Genomic DNA, 24,345 nt, shown 5'->3' with positions numbered 1-24,345 from the left:
CAATCTGATTTACTACAGTTTTACCCAAATACCTTTACATTGAAACAACACAATGGAACAGTCTAACAGTTCAGAGTGAGAGATAAATCAAGTTACCTCAACTCCTGGCACTTGTACAGCCCGGGTCCCAGCCGCTGGATTCCTTCACACGGAATGTGGCAGTTCGCCAGGTTGAGCTGTTTTATTGTATCGCAGAGACCGATGGCATGAGACAGGACCGCGCAGTCAATCGGGGTCAGTGTCATTCCACTGAATGAAAGTGTTTCCACAGATCCCAGTGTGGCCTGAGCCAGTCTACGATTCTGAGACTCGAACAGGTAGTGCAATGTGTTCAGGAGGCCCCTTTTACCAGCTTCACTCCATGTGTTTCCAATCTGGCGTTTCACCTCCTCCTTCACCCAGTCAATCACCCGGCAGGTTGTTTCATGAGGAAATGGATCCAGAAACTCCTCCAGGCCCTCAGCTGTGATTGGGGAGGTGAGACCAGCAACAAAACGGAGAAATACCTCAAATTGCCCATCTTTCGTGTTGTGGGCTTCAGTAAGGAATTTCTGGATATCCCCGGGATGTCGAGTCAGGAATTTTGCGACTGCAGCTACAAACTCTTGGATGGTGAGGTGTGGGAATGTGTACACCACGCTCCGGGCAGAATCCTCTCTCTCCAAAAGCTCCATCAGGAACCCGGACAGGAACTGGGAAGGCTGCAGATTGTAGTTGATCAAATCTCCATCTGTAAACACAATCTTCCTCTCGGACACTCCTCTGAAGGCCATCTGACCAACCCTGAGTAACACATCACGGGGGTTCTCAATCTCACAGCCGTGATTTTTCAGGATGTTGTAAATATAGTAGGAGTACAGTTGGGTGATGGTCTTGGGAACTCGCTTTGGGTCCCTGACTCTTTGTGTGAAGAAGGGGTCCAGTGCCAGAGCGAGGATCGAGCAGTAGGCGGGGTTGTAGCTCATGGTATACAGGACCTCGTTCTCCTTCACGTGTTTGAAAACAGCCTCCGCCACCGTCTGATCTTCAAAATGCCTCATGAAGTATTTCTTCCTTTCCTCACTGGAAAATCCCAGGATTTCAGCACAGACACTGATCTCTGCCTTTTCCAATAAATGTAACGCAGTGGGGCGGGTGGTCACTAGCACTGAACACCCTGGGAGCAGCTTGCCCTGGATTAAACTGTACACAATGTCAGACACCTTGCACTTGAATTCAGGATCTGTGCATGTGGACTGAGGTTCTGTGTTTCTCCGACTGTCAGTATTAACAATTTTGTAATTGAATTCATCCATACCATCAAATATAAACAGCAATCCCTCTGGGTTCTTCCAGACCTCTCTCAGGATATTCCCAAAGTAGGGATACTGATCCAGAATCAGTTCCTTCAGGTTTATTCTGCAGTTAATAGAGTTTAAATCCCGGAATTTGAAACTAAATACAAACTGGAACTGTTGGTATATTTTCCCCGTGGCCCAGTCATAAACAATCTTTTGTACCATTGTTGTTTTCCCTATCCCTGGGATCCCGGCCACTGCTGCTGAACTCCCAGATTTGGATTTGCTCCGGATAAAGCTGCTCTGGAACAACTGATCCGTCTGGAGTTTCTCCAGCTCTCCACGGAGATGTTTTTCTCTCCACTCATCGTGGTCTCTGCCTCTTGCCAGCAGCTCATGTTCCACCAGTCTCCGATCTCGAACAGTAGAAATGACCGTGAGCTCAGCGTATCGATCAACCAGCTGGAAAACCTTCACCTTCTCCCTCATCAGGATCGTGTTCACTCTCAGTGTTTCAGATTGTGCCCGCAGAGTCTCCTTGTGTTTCTGTTGAACATCTTCCATGGGAACAGACAGCGGAAAAAACTGTTAGATGCCTCAGCTCAGAACTCAGTATTTAAGCACACAAGAGTTAGCTCAAAACTATTGCATTCATGGATTCTTCAATGGATGTCCGCACAGTAAAGTAAATATGATTAACAGACCCCTGACTGGACAGAGAGGTCTGGTCTAGATAAACACCAGATCATCACATTTCCACATTAATTGTGCTGTGAAGGTGAATATTTACTGACCCCGACTGTCCTGTACCGTACAAACTAACACTACTGTCACAGCTGTCATTTTTTCCTGTGGAAGAAACTTTTAATCCACAGTGTTGATGTGGCTTATGGAGGTGGAGAAGATGGTAGTGGGTATTTTGTCAAAGGAACAGGTCGGGAAATCACAGCTCCCCCTCCCCTCCCACCGTCGCTGATTCAAAATACAAATATGTAGTTTTGCTGATCAGCACGTGGACTGTGGGTGTGACGTTGGGGAGTGTAGGATGTTAAAGTCTGTTTAAATCCTCTCATGAGCCTGTAGGTTCTCACTCTGGCCCAGGAATGTGTCAGGAATGTGTGGAGTCTCTTTCCAGACTCATTGTCAGACTCTGGTGGACTCTGGAGTCTCACAGTGTGTCAGGAATATGAATTGAGTGTGGGGGCAGGATGGTTCACAGTGTGTCAGGACACTGTTCGGGGTTTCTCCGGTTCACAGGATGTCGGAAGCAAGCCAGCAATGTCTGTGAGTCTTAGAGTGTGTCAGGACACTGGCGGGGTTTCGTTAGTCTCACATTGTGTCGGCAACCTGGCGGGGTCTGTGGGGACTTACAGTGTATCAGGGCCCTAACAGATAAGTGTGGAGTCTCACAGTGTGTCAGGATCCTGTCAGGGGTGTGTGGGGTCTCACAATGTGTCAGGACCCTGTCATGGTTGTGTGGGGTCTCACAGTGTGTCAGGGCCCTGTCAGGGGTGTGTGGGGTTTCACAGTGTGTGAGGACCCTGTCAGGTTTGTGTGGGGTCTCACAGTGTATCAGGACCCTACCAGAGTTGCGTGGGGTCTCAGAGTACGTCGGGACCCTGTCAGGGATGCGTCGTGTCTCACAGTGTGTCAGGACCCTGTCTGGATTGTGTGGGCTCACACAGTGTGTCCGGACCCTGTCAAGTCTGTGGTGTCTCAAAGTGTGTCAGGACCCTGTCAGCCGTGTGTGAGGTCTCAGAGTATATCCGGACCCTGTCAGGGTTGTGCTTGGTCTCCCAGTGTGTCAGGGCCCTGTCAGGGGTATTTGGTATCTCGCAGTGATGCTGCACCATAACAGGGATGTGTGGGGTCTCACAGTGTGTCAGGGCCCTGTCAGGGGTAGTTGGTATCTCGCAGTGATGCTGCACCTTAACAGGGATGTGTGGGGTCTCACTGTGTGTCAAGAACGTGTCAGGGTCTGTGTCGTCTTTCCGTCTTTCCAATCAACGTATTCGGGTCAAACACGGGGGCGTAGGAAAACACTGATTTTTGAAATGTTTAAAGAATGTGACAGTGGTTGAAATAATGTTCTTCAATAATCAGTGAAGGAATCTTTTTTGTATTCAGAAATAGATGTGGGAATTTCACTGCCGTGACAGGTCCTTCGGCATGAAGAACAGTGAAGAACAAGTTTGCAGGCAAATTGTACTGAATCACCAAATCGATAGTCCAGGGAAACGGAGGGGTTTTATTGTCTGAATAAGGACAGGAAAAGCATTAATGCAGGTGACAGAAATGTGAGCAGTTTGAAAACTTTCTCCAATACCGTCTGAAAATTAACATCGCTTCGAATTTGTTCTTGGAAATGAGAGAGGCTGAATGAGGGTGTTGACTGAGATTCCAAATATTTCTGTTCAAGGGTTCCGAGTTATCATTTAAAACATGGCCTACTGTAAGATTAATATTTTTTACGATATCTGTATTTCCTACGCACTCTGCTCTGCTAAATGTACAGTTGTGTGATCCAACTCAGTTTGAGATTATGAAGCCTTACAGTCTCTTTAGCCCATGCACTGCCCTGGGCTCCATTTTCACTGACGCAATGTGCTTACGGATGTAGTGAGTTTCTTATCAAGATGCTCACAATTTAATTAATTGCAATACTATTTATAGATATTTTCAGTCCTGTCCACCTTTTGGCTGCATGCTCAGAAACCTCGGTTTCTCTGTCCTAATTCCCATCTCTCACCCTTCCACAGTGTCCATCACACAACACCGGAAGACAGGAATTTCAGCTTCTGTGGACTGAGCTGAGGATTTTGACTCCGATTTCACCCTCACTAACACTGTCTCCTGATGGAATTCCCAGGATTATTGAGTAGCAAATTGAACTGGATAACTTCAGTGCTGTTTGCACTAAGGGGTTGCAGATGTGTACAGAGTTTTGGATCATATTCTGCTCTGGGATTAAACAAACTAGTTGTCCTGTTACCTGTTTTTCTCATTAAATGGATGCTGTCATTGTTATTCCGTGATGAGAACTTTAATGGACTACCAATTCTAAAAAACAAATGATGCCCTATAGGATCTGAGGGAGTTTAGAAAAGTGATTTAGGATGAGGGCTATTCCAGGGGTTGGGTGGTTGTAGGGATTTTATTTCACCTTTCGGAGTAAGACATTTCCCATAGTTTCACTCCTCAGATTGCCCTCTTCTCCATTCTGACCCCGATGGAAGGATATGTAGTTGAGAGACCCAGAGAGCAGGGATCACTTTCAGCAAACTCGCCAATTCTCTGCGTGGTTCCTTATGCTGTCCTGTGAAAACTCTCCCTCCAGCAAACATTTTTTCCCTGTGTCTCACTGTGCGCTGTGTCACGGTGGAACGTTTACCTGATCAAATCAACATGGCTCAACAACGACGTGGCCCTACACAACATCAACCATTGATGGTAACAGTGATTTCTTCACTTACCTTTCAGTTCCCTGGGAATCTCCAGTACGTGTCGACGGACCGGAACACAACCTGTTCGGATTTAAAATAATTTGAGGAATTGAAATGAGTCAAATTATTAAGTATGTAATGCTTGATTCCAAAATTAAATTAATCTCTGATACTGTCTCACCATGTTCCTGTATTTCCTTCAGTATTTTGTCCAACTCTGGAACACCAGTCCGCATTTTCACAAAGGTTTCCCACATCACCCTCCGGGCGCGGGAGCCTTTCTCCATCACCAGGCTCAGGAGGAGTTTAGAACTGTCCGCCCGCTCTCCCTTATCAGCGAGATCAGAGATTTTCTGTGAAGAGTAACAGTGAACATATTGGGGACTGACAGATTCACACAGAGAATGAGAAGTAAATGATGTGCTCTGTAACGGGATCACACTGAACAGTCATCTGGACGGGTGCTGATCCTGTCGGGACATGGACTGTACAATCTGAGTGCAAAGCACACGGAGGGACATTCGCCGTGAACCTGGTCCACCAGCTAATGAGATCCTGGCTGGTCTGTGACCGCTTCGTTAACGTGGCTCCAAATCCATAAATAATTCCTCACTGGATTTGACGGAGCAAAACAGAAATCAGAAAATAACGATCACAGATGAAGAAAGAAGTCAGGAGGGTTTTTATAACAGAGTGAACAGTCTCAGAGAAGTTGCAGAAAAGAAGATGTGATTCATCTCCTCAGTCCGCCAGTGTCCAACATGACAGCGGATTACCGGCTGACATCTGATGCCTTTCCTTTGTCTTTTCCAGTGGAGGTTTATTCTGTGATCACACATTACAACATGGCAGTATTCCAAGGTTCACCCTGTTTGCAGTTACGGATTGTAACAATCATTTCCACTCTAAACAGAACACACTCGAGTTCCTGTGGCATTCACTGATGATGTCCCGGTTCTCACTGTTATCCAGCCATCACACTGCACATTCTTCCCAAACCGAAACTTCCTATAGTATTTCAATTTAATACTTCAAGCCGACACAACTCACCTCGCTGTGAATATTGAGCATATTGTGAATTTTGTGAATAATACCCAGCAGTCCGCAGGGTCTTTTCACCATATCTATCACTGGTTCAGATACACATTTTTGTGATTGTATGTACAGTATTTATTTCCCAGTTGTTCTTCTATGTTATTTAATATCCGATGAGTCAGAGTTCCGACACCCATCAGTCCTGTGACGTGTGAAAATTCAAACCCGTTCTCCCTCCCACTCACCCGATGTTCCTCTCCGCTGAACTGATTCTCGGCCGTTAACGCCAGGCTCACTCCGTGCACCCCTCCTTCCATCACCTGCTCCAGTCTGTCCCGGTAGAAGTCCGTCAATTGCAGCAGCTGGAAATCGTCCCAGCTTGCTAGGAGCTCGGTGATCACTGAGCTCAGACCTGTGAAGGAAAATGGACAAAATTAACGGTATTACCCAACTCCTAATGGGCAGCAACTTTCTCTCTGGAACCTAAAGGTGGTGCGCGAGGTCACCAAACACAGTCCGAAATACATATACAAACACCAGGAAATCTGCAGATGCTCGACATTCAAGCAACACACACAAAAAATTCTGGTGAACGCAGCAGGCCAGGCAGCATCTATAGGAAGAGGTACAGTCGACTTTTCAGGCCGAGACCCTTCGTTAGGACTAACTGAAAGAAGAGATAGTAAGAGATTTGAAAGTGGAGGGAGAGGGGGAGATCCGAAATGATAGGAGAAGACAGGAGGGGGAAGGCTGGAGCTAAGAGCGGGAAATGAGATTGGCAAAAGGGATACAATGCTGAAGAAGGGAGATGAGCATGTGACGGGAGGCCTAGGGAGAAAGAAAGGGGGAGGGGAGCCCAGAGGATAGAGAGCAGGCAAGGAGTTATAATGAGAGGGGCAGAGCGAGAAAAAAGATAGAGATAAAAAGAGGAACATTATAATAAATGAATAAGGGATGGGGTACAAAGGGGAGGAGATGCATTAACGGAAATTGGAGAAGTCAAAATTTACGAAGTCAATTTTTACGAAGGGGAGGGGTGCATAGCGGAAGTTAGTGAAGTCGATGTTTAAGAAGAGGAGGGGGTGACTTCTCTAACTTCCGATGATGCCCCTTCTCTGTCAACTCTCTACTCAGTCCCTTCACATATATTTTGTGAATTGCGGATATTGAATTAAACCCAGACACGGAGTCAAGACAATACTTATAAATGAAAATAATTCGCTGGCATACCCGTGTCCTTTCCCCATGTTGACGTTACTGGAACTCCTCCACTGCTCGTTCTGTTATCCATTTCGAAGACAGTTCTGGTCAGATTCTGCCGCTTTCTACAAACACAATTACCAGGATGCTCAGACATTATTTGAGGCGCAAATGAGAGCACTTTGTTTTAACTGAGTCGCACGCTTCCAAACATCTTGGGCCTACCCTCCGAACACTTGACATGGCCTGATCTACCTGTGGCCATCGACTCACAGTCACACAATGTCCATTTCCGCGCTCTCTATGGATTGTATACTAGGCCAGGATTTTCCAGGGCATCTACTCACTGTATTACCAGCAATTCCCTTTTAGGAACCAGTCTTGTGTCCTGGACCGGGGATGATGTGTCAATGGAATGGCAAGGCAGGTTGAGCAGACAGCGCCTACTGCTCCACTGTGGTCCTCCTACCACTGGAGGCGCTATGGTGAGTAATGGACGCCCGTTACAGCAGTGTGGGTTGAAATATTTTTGCTGACCACTGATCCTGTCTGTTGGAGCCATGTATCTGTTCTCTACCTGCATTGCAGTCTGTGCTGCGAGCTTATGATGCTTTTTATGGTAACTAGTCGCATCAGTGGGTACTTGGTAAACGCAAAGACAATCAGTTACGTATTCGTGCTTTGTTCGGTGCACTATTCAGCTTGGGACCGTATCATTTGTTACCATCGGCTCGTTTACGCTGAAGTTGCACATGTGAACTTGACGGCTTCTTTGCTTCAAGATTGTACGTTTGCAGATTGTTAATAAAGGGTCGAGGAAGTACCTTTAACTTTTTAAACAACCTTCATTGGAGCCGTGGGCGCGTCATTCAAGTATATCAAGTCCGTGGGAGTCGCCAGCAATGGCAACTTGGTTTGGTTAGAATTGGCCGCTACAGATGTTCCTCAATCTGCTAATCATTTTAAATATTATCTGTTTATATTACACATTTCCTTTATCTAGTTCTTTATTTTAATAGCGAAAAATATCAAACTGGATGCCCTTCTCCTTGTGTTGCACGCACAGATCGCTCTCGGTTTGCTGAGAATAGTGTGGAACAAAACAAAATCGTGGCAGGTCTAAGGTGAAAAAGCCTCGTTAATAAGACAGATCGAGGAGATTGGCCAGACTGATTAAATCCGACAGGAAGCCGACTGTAATTCAAATCACCATGCGTCCAACAGTGGTGTGCAGAGGAGCGTCACTGAACGCCGAACTCTGATTTTGGACGGGGTAGAGAAGCAGGAGACCACCAAAACACACACAGCGGCCACGTCATTAGGGACAAGATGTACAAAATAAAATGCCCTCTGAGAGTAGACTGCCAAGTTTCGTTCAACTGCCGGTGAGATTTACTGCTGGGATTTTGATTTTATCACTGACAGATATACACCATCTTTGCTAAAAATATACACAGAATGAAAAGAGGCACACACGAATCCGCTAATACACGACATTGAACTGCTAGAAACACAAGAAATACTAGATAAAACGCCATAACTTCTCCGCGTATAGGTTCTGTTCTTACCTGGTGTTAGACTACTGCGAATCCGAGCATCTGAATATAATGTCCCTAACAGTAAGTGGACACACCCTGAGCAATGTTCAGTTGATAACACGTTCATAAAGCTGAACTTCAGGCTATTCGGCATTTAACGCCACACCCTGTACCACAAAGATTGCGTTAAACCACACACAGACTCATTTTGCTTGAACGCGTCTTTCTAACAAGTGGTCCGAGCCAGAATTAATACTTCAGTTCAAGCGGTGCAAGGATTACGTTTCTCTCAAATATTTGATCTGTTTCAGAGAGGGAGAATACCCCGCATCCTGGTCTGCTTCTGTTGGTGTCGTCACTTTAATTTATTGTTCACCTTGTGACCAGTTTATTGTCAGATTATAAACCCCAGCGACAGCTCAGGGCAAAGATCGCTGTGGGTTTATCGCACAGAGAGAGCAGAAGAAAGGGCGCTCTCAACTCTAATGGAATATTATGTATTTAGGATAATGTTCTCTTTTGAACAGGAGGCATTTCCTTTCACCAGATTTTACTCTGCACCCCCCCCCCCTCCTGGAGCTGACTTCAAAGACGCCTGTTTACAAAGAACCGTCTTTAACAGTTGACCGCAGTTCGCCCGTTACAGTTATGAGCTGTTCGGGGAGGAACTGTGCCGAGATTACTCTCTCCCAGAGATAACAACCGGTCAAAGTCGACAACAAGATAAGGACGCCCTTCTCCTTCAGTTTATTGCTTACTGACTGGAAACAGGTTACAATGCCACAGCAGAAATCACATCACATTTATGATCATGTCCCGCTGGCGAATTTGCCTGACATCCCATTTGCTTCACACAGAGATCAACCGGCATGGCGTTTATTTTACAAATACTTGTCCCGTTCTTCGTCGGAATATGATGGGGGGGGGGAAATAAAGCATTAATTTCACTGTGTTTCTTATTTGTCAGAGTCTGCTGTCGGTATGTTGAATTAGCAGCAGGACATTCGCCCCCTCAGTCCTGTTCCGTCATTCTCTATGATCACAGTAGGACTGTGGTCTCAGGGACACATCCCCGCGACCGTCTGGAACACTTCACTCCCTTGCCTGTTGAGGATCTATGCGCTGCGGAATTAAACACACTGGGGGTGGGGAGGGAATCTCTGCTTCTCGTTTCCTTTGAAAACAGTTTCACCTAAAAAAAATAGTCTCACCTATCTTCTCCTGTTTCAGCTTCCCCTGGAACAGCAACTGATAGTATGGAGACGGTAGAAAAACTGGAAATACTTGCCGTGACAAGTGGGCTTATTGAAACACCATAACACAGCCCAGTACAGTCCCTGTTCTTACCCGGTGCTGGACTCCTGAGTCTGGTTTCAGTGAATCCGAGCATCTAAATTTTATTGGCCCTAACAGTAAGTGAACACACCCTGAGCAATGTTCAGTTGATAACACGCTCATAAAGCTGAGCTTCAGTCTATTCAGCATGTAACGCCACACCTTGTTCCACAACGCTTGTGTTAAACCACACAAAGACTCACCTTGCTTCAATGAGTCTTTCTAATTAGTGGTCTGAAATAGAATTAATACTTCAGTGCGCAACATTTTACACCCTCCAGAGAGGAATCATAACCAGCAGCCTGGTTCCGTTCGGTTGATGCCGTCGCTTTGATTCATTGTTCACCTTGGGACCAGTTTATTGTCAGATTATAAACCCCAGCGACAGCCCAGGGCAAAGATCGCTGTGGGTCTATTGCACAGAGACAGCAGAAGGAAGGGCGCTCTTCACTCTGAAGGAATAGTATGTATTTGGAATAATGTTCTCTTTTGATCAGCGGACATTCCCTTTCTCCAGATTTAACTGTGCCCCCGTAGCCTTGACCTGCCCTGATGTTAAGTTGGCCCATTTAAAAGCCATCTTTAACATTGCCCGCAGTTGTAAACTTCGGGTAATGGGCAATTTGGGAGCGGCTGTGCCGAGATTACCATCTCCCAGAGATAACTACCGGTCAAAGTCGTCAGCAAGATATGGATGCCCTTCTCCGTCAGTTTATCTTTCACTTGCTGAAACAAATTGCAGGATCACAGCGCCATAATTTGCATTATAGACCATTTTCCGCTGGTGAATTTGCCTGACATCGCATTTACTTTGCACGTACATCAATCGTTTTCAATCAGTGAGAGATGGAAAAACTCGAAACATTAAATTCACGGGGTCTCTTATTTGGCGAAGGGTGTTGCGGGCATATTGAATTAGTAGCTGGATATTCGGCTATTTCTATTTGAAGAAATAACAAGCAGGATAGAGAGAGGTGAATACGTTGATGTTGGGTACTTGGATTTTCGAAAGAACTGTGACAATGTGCCAGACTTGAGGCTGCTTAACAAGCTAAGAGCCCATGGTATTACAGGAAAGTCTAGCATTGATAAATCGGTGCCTGATTGGCTGCAGGTCTTATGGTCTTATGGAAATGCAGCTTTCCTGGAGGTGGAGGAAAGAGGTGGAACTGTCTGTGGGAAGACATGGTTTGTCAGGTCTGAGAAAGAGTTGAATGTACCATAACCTTCAGCCTGAATCGGAAAACCATTCTGAGGGAATTGGAAATGTCAGAAGCAGGGAAGATCTGATCACATGTGTTGAGGCCAGGGGTTGTGTCTCCATCAGACCCATAGTGAGATGGCTCAAGTTACAATGTGCAGGGAAATGTGCAGATGAAAGCATAGTGTTTGGGGCTGGTTTGCATCACTGATTCTGACACAGTGAGAGGGTTAGTTTTACTGTAAGAAAACCTCACATTTATGAACATTAAATTGCATCTGCCATGAAATTGCCCATTCACCTAACCTACCCAAGTCACTCTGCATCCTCTTAGCATCCTACTCACAGCTAATACCGCCGCCCATCTTCGTGTCATCCGCAAACTTGCTGCAATTAATTCCCTCGTCTAAATCATTAATATATATTATAAACAACTGGGGTCCCAGCACTGAGCCTTGCGGTACTCCACTAGTCACTGCCTGCCATTCTGAAAAGGTCCCGTTTACTCCCACTCTTTGTTTCCTGTCTGCCAACCAATTCTCCATCCGCATCAATACCATACCCTCAATACCGTGTGCTCTGTTGGCACACCAATCTCCTGTGTGGGATCTTTTCAAAAGCCTTTTGAAAATCTAAATATACCACATCCACTGGCTCTCTCCTATCCACTCTACTAGTGACATCGTCAAAAAATTCTGTAAGATTCGTCAGACATGATTTTCCTTTCAGAAATCCATGCTGACTTTGTCCGATGATGTCACCTCTTTTCAAATGTGCTGTTATCGCATCTTGGATAAGCGACTCCAGCATTTCAACCACCACCGATGTCAGACTAACCAGTCTATAATTCCCCGGTTTCTTTCTCTCTCCTTTTTTTTAAAAAAGTGGGATTCCATTAGCCAGCCTCCAATCTTCAGAAACTAATCCAGAACTTAAGGGGTTTTGAAAAATTATCACTAATGCATCCACTATTTCTTGGGCTACTTCCTTAAGCACTCTGGGATGCAGTCCATCTGGCCCTGGGGATTTATCTGCCTTTAATCCCTTCAATTTACCTAACACCACTTTCCTACTAACATGTATTTCCCTCAGTCCCTCCATCTCAGTGGACCCTCGGTCCCTTACTATTTCCGGAAGATTATTTATGTCCTCTTTAGTGAAGATAGAACCAAAGTAGTTATTCAATTAGTCTGCCATTTCTTTGCTTCCTATGATCAATTCACCTACTTCTGACTGTAAAGGACCGACATTTGTCTTGATCAATCTTTTTCTTTTCACATATCTATAAAAGCTTTTACAGTCAGATTTATGTTCCCTGCCAGCTTTCTCTCATAATATTTTTTCCCTTTCCTAATTAAGCCCTTTGTCCTCCTCTGCTGGTCTCTGAATTTCTCCCAGTCCTCAGGTGTGCCGCTTCTTTCTGCTAATTTATATGTTTCTTCTTTGGACTTGATACTATCCCTAATTTCCCTTGTCATCCACGGGTGCACTACCTTCCCTGGTGTATTATTTTGCCAAACTGGGATGAACAATTGTTGTAGTTCAGCCATGGGATCTTTAAATTCTTGCCATTGCATATCCACCGTCAGCCCTTTAAGTATCATTTGCCAGTCTATCTCAGCTAATTCAAGTCTCATACCTTCAAAGTTACCCTTCTTTAAGTTCAGAACCTTTGTTTCTGAATTAACTATGTCACTCTCCATCTTAATGAAGAATTCTTCCATATTATGGTCACTCTTACCCAAGGGGCCTCGCACAACAAGATTGCTAACTAACCCTTCCTTATTGCTCAATACCCAATCTAGAATGGCCTGCTCTCTAGTTGATTCCTCGACATGTTGGTTCAGAAAACTATCCCGCATACATTCTAAGAAATCCTCTTCCTCAGCACCCTTACCAATTTGGCTAACCCAATCTATATGTCGATTGAAGTCACCCATTATAACTACCGTTCCTTTATTGCACGCATTTTTAATTTCCAGCTTCATGCCATCCCCAACCGCACTACTATTGTTAGGTGGCCTGTACACAACTCCCACCACCGTTTTCTACCCCTTAGTGTCATGCAGCTCTACACATATCGATTCCACATCCTCCAGGCTAATGTCCTTCCTTTCTATTGCTTTAATCTCCTTTCTAACCAGCTATGCTACCCCACCTCCTTTTCTTTCCTGTTTATCCCTCCTGAATATTGAATATCCCAGGCTGTTGAGCTCCCATCCTTTGTCACCTTGGAGCCATTTCTCTGTGATCCCAACAATATCATATTCATTAATAACTATCTGCACATTCAATTCATCCACCTTGTTACGAATGCTCCTCGCATTGACACACAAAGCCTTCAGGCTTGTTTTTACAACACTCCAAACATACACTCAGAGGCCATATCATTAGGTACAGGAAGTAGATAAGAATTGCTCACTAAGTGCAGACGTCCATAATTTTAAAAACTGCCAATGAGATTTACTACAGGATTTTTTATTTTAAATATCCCTGCCGGATATAAAATTGCTCATAAAATTACACAGATTAAAAAAAAACACGCATCCGTAAATCCAGGCAATCCAGTGGACAATATTGAACTGGTGAAAACTCTAGAAATACAATCGTGACAAGTGGGGTAATAAAAGACCATAACAACCTGATTTTACCATGTTAAAATATCCCATAATTATCGTAACATTGCCCTTCTGACACACATTTTCTATCTCCCGTTATAATTTTCAGACCATGTCATTACTACTGTGTGGATTACTACTGTATATAATCCCCATCAGGGTCTTTGTAACCTTGGAATTTCCGAGCACTACCCACAATGATTCAAAACCTTCCTACCCTATGTCACCTCTTTCTAATGATTTCATTTCATTTCCACCAAGAGTCACGCCACCCTTTCTGCCGACCTGCCTGTCCTTTCGATACAATGTGTATCATTGGATGTTAAACTCCCAGCTAAAATATTCTTTCAGCCACAATTCAGTGACACACACAATACAATGCATGCCAATCTGTAACTTTGCTGCGTTCGTCTACCTTATTCCATATAATGCTCGCCTTCAACTGTAACACTGTCAGTCCTGAACTCTCCATTTCCCATTTTGTCTGCCTTTTACATTGCAGCTCATCTCATTGACTGTAGTATTGCCCTCTCTCAGCCTCGCCTTTCTAGCTGTATCACTGCACACTGCCACAGTTTGTGAATCAACTACCCCATTCTCTGCATTGTAACTCCAGTTCCCATCCGTCCTCCTAAATTGTTCTGGAAAGCCTGCCGGCAAGGACCTTGGTTCACCTGGGATTCTGGTGTAACTCATCCCTTTTGTACAAGTCATACTTTGCCCAGCCGAGATCCCGATCGTCCAAGTAATTGAACCTCTGCCTCCTGCACCAGTTTTTCAGCCACTGCCAAATCATTCTATTCTTGCTAGCACGTGGCACGGCCATCAATTCAGAGATTACTACGCTGTAGGTCCTGTTTTTCAGCTTTCGACCTAGCTTCCTATATTATCTCCCAGGAACCCCTTTTTCTCCACCTCAGAGAAAAAAAAAATGTTTTCCCGTTACAGCAGCAAACGTGTTCTGTACATTTCTGTTCGGAATCCACGTGATGTTCGATGTCTCCAGCAAAAGCTTAATTCATTTATCCAACCCCCAGCGGTTAAAATCTCCCCACCTGCATCTAAATAACAGCGCATACAACAAACTCCCAGTCTTTATCGAGTTCCAGCGAATACAGAGTAGAGGTCAGCATTGAAGCGGACGGGGAACAGCAGCAGAGATCCCGGACATGCACTCAGTGGCCACAATATTAGGTACCGTAGATACTTAGTAAAGCTTCCACTGAGTGTAGAATTTGATATTTTGTCTACGGTCAGTGAGAATTACCACATTTTTTAATATAAATAGCACTGCCAGATCTACCTTGTCTTCGCTATAAAAAAACGCATGCAGAATAATCGAGCACACAGATAAGTAACGCCGCACGATTTCAATGATAATATTGATATAGTAGAAATATTAGAAGTACTGCCGCTAGAAGTAGGCTTATTAAAACACCATGACATTCCCGAACACAGTCCATGTTCCTACCTAATGCAGGACTCCTAGGTCTGGTTTCAGTGAATCCGAGTATCTGAATTTTATGTCCCTAACAGTAAGTGAAAACACCCTGAGCAATGTCCAGTTGACAAGTCGCTCATTAGCCTGAACTTCAGCCTATTCAGCATGTAACGTCACACCTTGTTCCATAACGCTTGTGTTACACCACACAAAGACTCACCTTGCTTCAATGAGTTTTCCTAACTTGTGGTCCGAACTAGAATTAATACTTCAGTGCGCGAAATTTTACCTCCACCAGAGAGGAATCATAACCCGCATTCTGGTTCAGTTCTGTTGGTGCCGTCGCTTTGAGTTATTGTTCACCTTGGGACCAGTTTATTGTCAGATTGTAAACTCCAGCGACAGCTCAGAGCAAAGATCGCTGTGGGTTTATTGCACAGAGTGAGCAGAAGCAAGGGCGCTCTCCACTCCGATGGAATACTATGCATTTGGAATAATGTTTTCTTTTGATCAGCGGACATTCCCTTTCTCCAGATTTAATTGTAGCCCCTTAGCCTGGGCTTGCAATGATTTTAAGCTGGCTCATTTAAAAGCCATCTTTAACAGTTGTCCGTAGTTGTAAACGTCGGGTATGGGCAATTGGGGAGCGGCTGCTGCAAGATTACCGTCTCCCAGAGATAACAACTGGTCAAAGTCGACAGCAAGAGATGGATGCCATTCTCCTTCAGTATATTTTTCATTAACTGGAAGCAAATTGTAGGATCACAGCGCCATCATTTGCATTTTAGACCATTTCTCGCTGGTGAATTTGCCTAATATCGCATTTAGTTTGCACGTACATCAATCGTTTTCAATCAGTGAGAGATGGAAAAACTCGAAACATTAAATTCACGGGGTCTCTTATTTGTCGGAGGTTGTTGCTGGCATATTGAATTAGTAGCTGGATATTCGGCTATTTCTATTTGAAGAAATAACAAGCAGGATAGAGAGAGGTGCATACGTTGATGTTGTGTATTTGGATTTTCGAAAGGCCTCTGACATGGTGCCACACTTGAGGCTGTTTAACGAGCTACGAGCCCATGGTATTACAGGAAAGTCTAGCATTGATAAATCGGTGCCTGATTGGAAGGATGTCTTATGGTCTTATGGAAATGCAGCTTCCCTGGAAGTGGAGGAACGAGGTGGAAGAGGCATGTTTTGTCAGGTCTGAAAACGAGTTGAATTTTCCATAACCTTCAGGCTGAATCAGAAAACCATTCTGAGCGTATTGGAAATGACAGGAGCAGGGGAGATGTGATCACATGTGCAGAGGGAAGGGGTTGTTTCTCCATCAGACCCTCAGCGAGATGGTTCACGTTACAATGTGCAGGGATGAAAGCACAATGCTTGGGGCCGGATTTAATCACTGATTCTGACACAGTGATAGGGTTAGTTTTGCTGTAAGGACGGGACATTACTGGAAGAAGACAAAGGAACTTCATCAATTGCCAGTTGTTTAGCTGAAGTGTCCAATCTGGATGACGGAAACAGATATTCGCAGTGGTGACAAAGGGATTCCTTCTGGTTTATTTCAAATTGGAGAGGGGTGTGGAGTTTCGAAATCAATGCCCTGTGGTGCCACCATCTTTAATTTAGCATATCCGGAGTGGTGGATTACACAGCACGGAAACAGGCCTTTGGTCGGCCATACCTGTTCTGACCATCCACTCACTGTTTACACTGTTCCATTTATCAGCACTTGGTTCATAGCTGACTGTATCTCGGCAGTTTAAATTCTCATCAGGATTATTCCCTGGATCATGTCTTGAATGACGAATCAACATGAGGTTCTCGCAAGGTCTCCCGGAGTTTGCTTGTGGCTAGGCAGGACACAAGTATATTGGTCAAGGCCCCAGCAATCTCTTCAGTTGCCTCTCTCTGTAACTTGGGGTATATCCCATCAGGGCCTGGAGACCTATACGCCTTGATGCACTTTAAGAGACCCAACACTGTCTCCTCCCTTACCTCAAAATGCCCGTGTATACATGTACTCTCCGCACGGATCTCCCTATCCTCCATGTCTTTCTCATTGGTCAACATAAAGAAGGGTAACATTGAAGGTATGAGACGTGTATTAGCTAAGATAGACTGTCAAATGATACTTAAATGGTTGACGGTGCATCTGCAATCGCAAGCATTTAAAGATCGCATGGATAAATTACAACAATTGTTCATCCCAGTCCAGCAGAGGAGGGAAATGGGCTTAATTAGGAAAGGGGAAAAAAAGATTATGAGAGAAAGCTGGCAGGGGACATAAAAACTGACTGTAAAAGCTTCTATCGATAAGTGAAAAGAAAAAGATTGGTTAAGACAAACGTAGGTCCCTTACAGTCAGAAACCGGTGAATTGATCATCGGGAACAAAGACGTGCAAGACCAATTGAATAACTACTTTGGTTCTGTCTTCACTGAGGAGGACATAAATAACCTTCCGGAAATAGTAGGGGACTGAGGGTCTAGTGCGATGGAGGAACTGACGGAAATGCATGTTAGTAGGGAAATGGTGTTATGCAAATTGAAGAGATTAAAGGCAGATAAATCCCCAGCGCCAGATGGTCTGCATCCCAGAGTGCTTAAGGAAGCAGCCCAAGAAATAGTGGATGCATCAGTGATAATTTTTCAAAACTCTTTAGAATCTGGATTAGTTCCTGAGGATTGGAGGGTGGCTAACATAACACCACTTTTTTTCAAAAAGGATGGAGAGAGAAACCGGGGAATTATAGACCCGTTAGCCTGACATTGATGGTGGGAAAAATGCTAGAGTCAGTTATCAAAGATGTGATAACAATCCATTTGGAAAGTGGTAAAATCATCGTACAAAGTCAGCATGGATTTGTGAAAGGAAAATCGTGCCTGACGTATCTCATAGAATTTTTTGAGGATGTATCTAGTAGATTAGATAGGAGAGAACCAGTGGATGTGGTATATTTGGATTTTCAAAAGGCTTTTAACAAGGTCCCACACAGGAGATTAGTGTGCCAACTTAAAGTACACGATATTGGGGTTATGGGATTGATTTGGATAGAGAAGTGGTTGGCAGACAGGAAGCAAAGGGTGGGAATAAACTGGACCTTTTCAGAATGGCAGGCAGTGCCTAGTGGGGTACCACAAGGCTCAGTGCTGGGACCCCAGTTGTTTACAATATATAATAATGATTTAGACGAGGGAATTAAATGCAGCATCTCCAAGTTTGCGATGACACGAAGCTGGACGGCAGTGTTAGCTGTCAGGGGGATGCTAAGCGGATGCAGTGCTATTTGGATAGGTTAGATGAGTAGTCAAATTCATGGCAGATGCAATTTAATGTGGATAAATGTGAGGTTATCCACTTTGCTGGCAAGAACTGGCAGATTATTATCTAAATCGTGGCCGATTAGGAAAAGGAGAGGTACAACGAGACCTGGGTGCCATTGTACACCAGTCATTGAAAGTGAGCACGCGGGTACTGCAGGCGTTGAAACAGGCGAATGGTATGTTGGCATTCATAGCAAGAGGATTCGAGTACAGGAGCAGGGATGTTCCACTGCAATTGTACAAGGCCTTGGTGAGACCACAGCTGGAGTATTATGTGCAGTTTTGGTCCCAAATCTGAGGAAAGATATTATTGCCATTGAGAGAGTACAGAGAAGTTTCACCAGATTGATTCCTGGGATGGCAGGACCTTCTTATGAAGAAAGGTTGGATCGTCTAGGCTTATACTCGCCGGAGTTTAGAAGATTGAGCGGGGGGGGGGGATCTTATTGAAACGTATAAAATTCTAAAGGGATTGGACAGGCTAGATGCAGGAAGATTGTTTCTGATGTTGGGGAAGTCCAGAACAAGGGATCACAGTTTAAGGATAAAGATGAAGCCTTTTAGGACTGAGATGAGGAAACACTTCTTCACACAGAGAGTAGTGAATCTGTGGAATTCTCTGCCACAGGAAAGCATTTGAGGCCAGTTCATTGACTATCTTTAAGAGGTAGTTAGATACGGCCCTTATGGCTAAAGTGATAAGGGGGTATTGAGAGAAAGCAGGTATAGGGTTCTGAGTTGGATGATCAGCCACGATCATACTGAGTAGGGGTGCAGGCTCGAAGGGCCGAAGGGCCTACTCCTGCAGCAATTTTCTATGTTTCTATGTTTCTAAATACTGATGTAAGTTACTCGCAAAGGACATCACACACACACATCATCGAGGGCTCTGTTTGATTCGACCTTCCTAAGCTTTACATACTTCTGATTTTCCTGCCTGACTAAATTCATCACTTCTCTCCACATTTAACGTTCTCTTACGCAGCCAATCTCATCATTTCTTCACACTGGAATGTACTCGTCCTGTACTCCGTGCAGTTAGATTTTAAATACCTTCCACATGTCAGATGTGGACTTGCCAAAAACAGACGTTTCCCGTTAACTCTCCATATTTCCTGCTCAGTGAATTTACCCTGATCCAATTCTTTACTCTCCAGCAAAATCTACACTTCCGTTCTCTATAGTTCTCTTAAACTTAAGGAGCTTTGCCCTAACCATTCACCCACCAAATGGTCGGGTATCTAGCTCGCATAATTACCCAACGCCAGGTCCAGTACAGCTCCTGCTTTTGTTGGACAAACTACATATTGATTTGAGTTGTTATTCTAGACAGCAACATAGTTGAAGTTAGAGAGTTGGGAAGCTTTTAATAATCAAAAGAAGGCTATTAAAAAGGAATAAGGAGAGAAAAGGTGAAATATGAAGGCAAGCTAGCTAATAATATAAAATGAGATACCAAAATAAAGTATCGTAATGAAGCACAGTAATGTATCATATTCAATCGTGATTAATATGCATTAAATTTAACATGGTCCGGTCTCCAATGTTCCCACTAATTGCTATTTTTGCCGCTGCGTGGATAACCATTGCTCTGAGCCGGAAATGTTCACACAGCCTGAAAAAAGCACAACATCGTAGGTGTGTTCTCTTTTGTAAAATGCATCTATGAATATTTTAGGATGAAGGCAGACAAGAGAAAAAAACACACTTTTAATTATTAATTGAATGATATGACAAAAATGCAGTAGAACAAAGGAAAACTTTCAGATTTCATAAATGTTTCTCTGGCAGTATTTAATTCCATCTGCGCTGCAGCAAAGGCTCCGTTCGCGGGAGCATTTTGGTTACGCAGATGCGCAGTGCAGAGGGAACTGTGACTGTTCTCTCTCTCTCCATGTTACCCCCACCTTATAACAGTGATTTGTCCACAGCCTTGTCAGCGGCAGCCTGTTGTTACAAACATGCAAATCGTCAATAATCAGGCCCAGATTATGTGTGCGTATTCGAGATGGATGAGGGTTTGCCTAAATGGGAAATGCACTAAATGGCCTCTTGGTTAGGTACAACTGTATACCAGCTCATTAATACGAAACTGTTAAACATGTTCCTGCAACTCAAAGCACAGACACATTCAGATATGTTCACCAGGTTCAGTTGTTATTCAGGCCAAACATCTGAAGAGGAAATAAATGCGATGTAAGTGACGTTGACCGTGGAGTGAGCGCTGGTGCCAGAACGGGTGGTCTGAGTGTTACAGAAACTGATCAGCAGCTTGGATTCTCAAGTATAAATCTCTCGGTTTACGGAGAATGGTCCGGAATCAAACCAAAGGAAAATCCAGTGAACAGCGGTTCTAAAGGCCCCGTTAATGAGAGAGCTCAGTGAGATAGGCCAGACTGATTCAATCCGACAGGAAAGCGGCAAGAACTCAAATAACCACGCACTCCAACAGTGGAGTGCAAGAGAGCGTCACTGTGCACCTAACGTAGAACTTGGACGGGGTGTAGCATTCACTCAGTGTCACAGCATTAGGTATAGGGGTACATAAAACGTGCCCACTGAGTGTAGACTTCCATACTTTTATCAACTGCCAGTGAGAATTATTATAGGACTTTTTATCCTAAATATCACTGCCAGATATATAAAGACTTTGTTAAAAAACACACAAACAGAATAAAACACACATATTCGTTAATCGACGCAATCTTAAGGTTTTTGTCAGCCAGAAAATGCTGACGGGAGATTTAATTACATTGGCATCCCGCATTCACTGTGACCAACGCAGATCTCCTTCTCCTGAATACTGAGGACGGTCATTCCCGTGACACACTAGACCCACAGAGAGAGAGAAAACATCTCAACTGTCTAAAACTGGAGGTTTCAGATCCTCACATAACAGGAGCTACTTTGTCCACGTCCCTGTCAAAGTCCATGGGATACTTGATGTCTCATCGAAGTTCCCACTCATTTTACCAAATTACCGCTGATACAATCAAATACATTGTTATTAAAAAAACTGTAATGTATACAAGCAGGTCTCCCCTGTTTTATGTAATACCTCAAAACAAGATCACAACAGATTCCTCATAGAAAAACTCACGGGGGCAGATATCTGTCTGGTAAACCTTCCTCTGGTTTCCCACCTACCCACTCACATCTGACGGAAGGGAAACAACACTAATGACGCTGATCCACAACAGGTCTCACCAACCGACTATATAATGGAACAGTCAACTCCTTACACCGCCTTCCCCACGACCATCCCCTGGCCCGGCTGTAATCATCAATGTGGGTGGTTCCATACTTTTGACCACTAACCGAAATGCCGTCTAAGATGGACAGATAGCGTCGATCCCGCCAATGGAGGAATAAGCAATTTGTGTTAATGTATTGTGTTAATGTCGATCAACACAATACGTTATCAATCTCATTCATGTGTTCATAAAAGTGGCTAAATATCTTTATTATGTTTATTTTGTTCAATATATAGAGCTACTTACCTTGTACAGCGGCTCTAGGTTCGTTACCACCCTGTCCCAGTGAGGCTGTGTTACGGGATCTGTGAGTAATGAACACACGCTGGTTAAAGTTCAGTCAGCTCCTGGTGATAATCATTAACTAAACCCACAGCGTTACCAGCGGGTCGCTCCGCGGCCTGTTCCTCAGCACAGGGTACGTTCTGTCTCCAAACAAACACCTCCATGAAGATGAAATGTGATCTCAGTGATTTTGAGAGTGGAATGTTTTTTTGGTGCCAGACGGTGCAGTTTTATAGACAATAGACAATAGGCAATAGGCAATAGGCGCAGGAGTAGACCGTACGGCCCTTCGAGCCAGCAATGCCATTCAATGTGATCAGGGCTGATCAACCACAATCAGTACCCCGTTCCTGCCTTCTCCCCATATCCCTTACCTCCGCTAACTTTAAGAGCTCTATCTAACTCTTTCTTAAAAGCGTCCCGAGAATTGGCCTCCACTGCCTTCTGAGGCAGAGCATTTCATAGATCCACAACTCTCTGTGTGAACTCTTCCTCTTTTGGAAGAGGACAGCGAGGCTTTGAGAGGAAGTGCGGCGGCGGCCATTTTCAAATTGTCCAATTGCTTCTCAGATCGGAGTTCTGAGAGGCGGGACTGCGCAGGCGCGTGAGGAGGCCTGGGAAGGAGGGAAGATATAAAAAGGACTGAGTGAGGTATTTCTCTTTTGGAAGAGGACAGCGAGGCTTTGGGAGGAAGTGCGGCGGCGGCCATTTTCAAATTGTCCAATTGCTTCTCAGATCGGAGTTCTGAGAGGCGGGACTGCGCAGGCAGGTGAGGAGGCCTGGGAAGGAGGGAAGATATAAAAAGAATGCAGCCTTAACAAGCGGGCAGCGGAGTGCGCCGGGAGCAGAGTGTAGGGCTTGGGCTCAGGGGGCTTAGGCGGAAGAGGGCACAGTAGGCTTATCGTTTAGTTCTTGTTATTTTCTGTTATTCGGGAAGTATGAGTGTGAGGGCAGCTTGTTGTTCTCCGTGTCGGATGTGGGAGATCCTGGAGTCTTCGAGCCTCCCGGACGTCCACATCTGTGCCAGCTGCACCGAACTACGGCTCCTGAGGGACCGAGTTAGGGAACTGAAGCTGCAGCTCGATGACCTTCGCCTGGTCAGGGAGAGCGAGGAGGTGATAGAGAGGAGTTACAGGCAGGTGGTCACTCCGGGGCCACGGGAGGCAGATAGGTGTGTCACAGGTCAGGAATGAGAAGAGGCAGGTACTAGAAAGTACCCCAGTGGCTGTACCCCTTGACAATAAGTACTCATGTTTGAGTACTGTTTGGGGGGGACAGCCTACCTGGTGGAAGTGACAGTGGCCGGGCCTACGGCACAGAGGACAGCCCTGTAGCTCAGAAGGTTAGGGATAGAAGAAAGAGGACCATAGTAATAGGGGACTCGATAGTCAGGGGTTCAGACACGCGGTTCTGTGGAGGTGATCGGGAGTACCGGATGGTAATTTGCCTCCCAGTTGCCAGGGTTCGGGACGTTTCTGATCGCGTCCAAGATATCCTGAAGTGGGAGGGTGTGGTGCCAGAGGTCGTGGTACATGTAGGTACCAATGACATAGGTAGGAAAGGTGAAGAGGTCCTGAAACGAGAGTATAGGAGTTAGGAAGGCAGTTAAGAAGAAGGACCGCAAAGGTAGTAATCTCGGGATTACTGCCTGTGCTACGCGACAGTGAGAGTAGGAATGGAATTAGGTGGAGAAGAATGCGTGGCTGTGGGATTGGAGCGGGGGGCAGGGATTCAAATTTCTGGATCATTGGAACCTCTTCTGGGGCAGGTGTAACCTGTTCAAGAAGGACGGGTTACACTTGACTCCTTGGGGGAACAATATCCTAGCGGGGAGGTTTGTTAGGGCTACAGGGCAGACTTAACTAGTAAGATGGGGAGGGGCGGGAATCAATTTGACGAAACTATGGGAGAGGAGGTTAGTTCAAGAGTAGAACAAGTAAATAGACACTGTGTGAGGGAGGAAAGGCACGTGATGGAGAAGGGATGAGCTCAGCCCGAAGATGTAGGGGAGAAGCAAGAAAAGGATAATAAATTTGAATGCATTGTTAGGGATGAAAAGAGAGGAGGAGGTGGAGAGAATCTTAACTGTATCTATTTTAATACTAGGAGCATTGTAGGAAAGGTGTATGAGCTTAAAGGGTTGATTGATACCTGGAAATAGGATGTTGTAGCTATTAGTGAAACATGGTTGCAGGAAGGGTGTGATTGACAACTAAATATTCCTGGATTTAGTTGCTTCAGGTGTGAAAGAGTAGGAGGGGCCAGAGGAGGAGGTGTTGCATTGCTTGTCCGAGAAAATCTTATGGAGGTGCTTTGGAAGGATAGATTAGAGAGCTCCTCTAGGGAGACTATTTGCGTGGAATTGAGGAATGGGAAAGGTGTAGTA

At 44.9% G+C, this 24,345-nt stretch overlaps 1 protein-coding gene across 1 annotated transcript in view; it reads right to left on the bottom strand.

Moving 5' to 3' along the window:
* Positions 1-459: 459 nt before the first annotated feature.
* LOC132388391 (NACHT, LRR and PYD domains-containing protein 12-like) overlaps positions 460-24,345 on the bottom strand; it is a 29,068-nt gene continuing 5,182 nt past the window's right edge. The window contains exons 2-8 of the mRNA XM_059960741.1: positions 21,921-21,979; positions 10,497-10,554; positions 6,001-6,167; positions 4,902-5,073; positions 4,751-4,801; positions 1,036-1,834; positions 460-463 (exon numbers count right to left, since the gene is read on the bottom strand). Coding sequence (XP_059816724.1) covers positions 460-463; positions 1,036-1,834; positions 4,751-4,801; positions 4,902-5,073; positions 6,001-6,167; positions 10,497-10,554; positions 21,921-21,979 — 1,310 coding nt within the window. The remainder of the gene's footprint in view (positions 464-1,035; positions 1,835-4,750; positions 4,802-4,901; positions 5,074-6,000; positions 6,168-10,496; positions 10,555-21,920; positions 21,980-24,345) is intronic.

Source organism: Hypanus sabinus, unplaced genomic scaffold, assembly GCF_030144855.1.
Source record: "Hypanus sabinus isolate sHypSab1 unplaced genomic scaffold, sHypSab1.hap1 scaffold_315, whole genome shotgun sequence".
NCBI lineage: Eukaryota > Metazoa > Chordata > Chondrichthyes > Myliobatiformes > Dasyatidae > Hypanus > Hypanus sabinus.
This window is presented reverse-complemented; position numbering and strand designations above follow the sequence as displayed.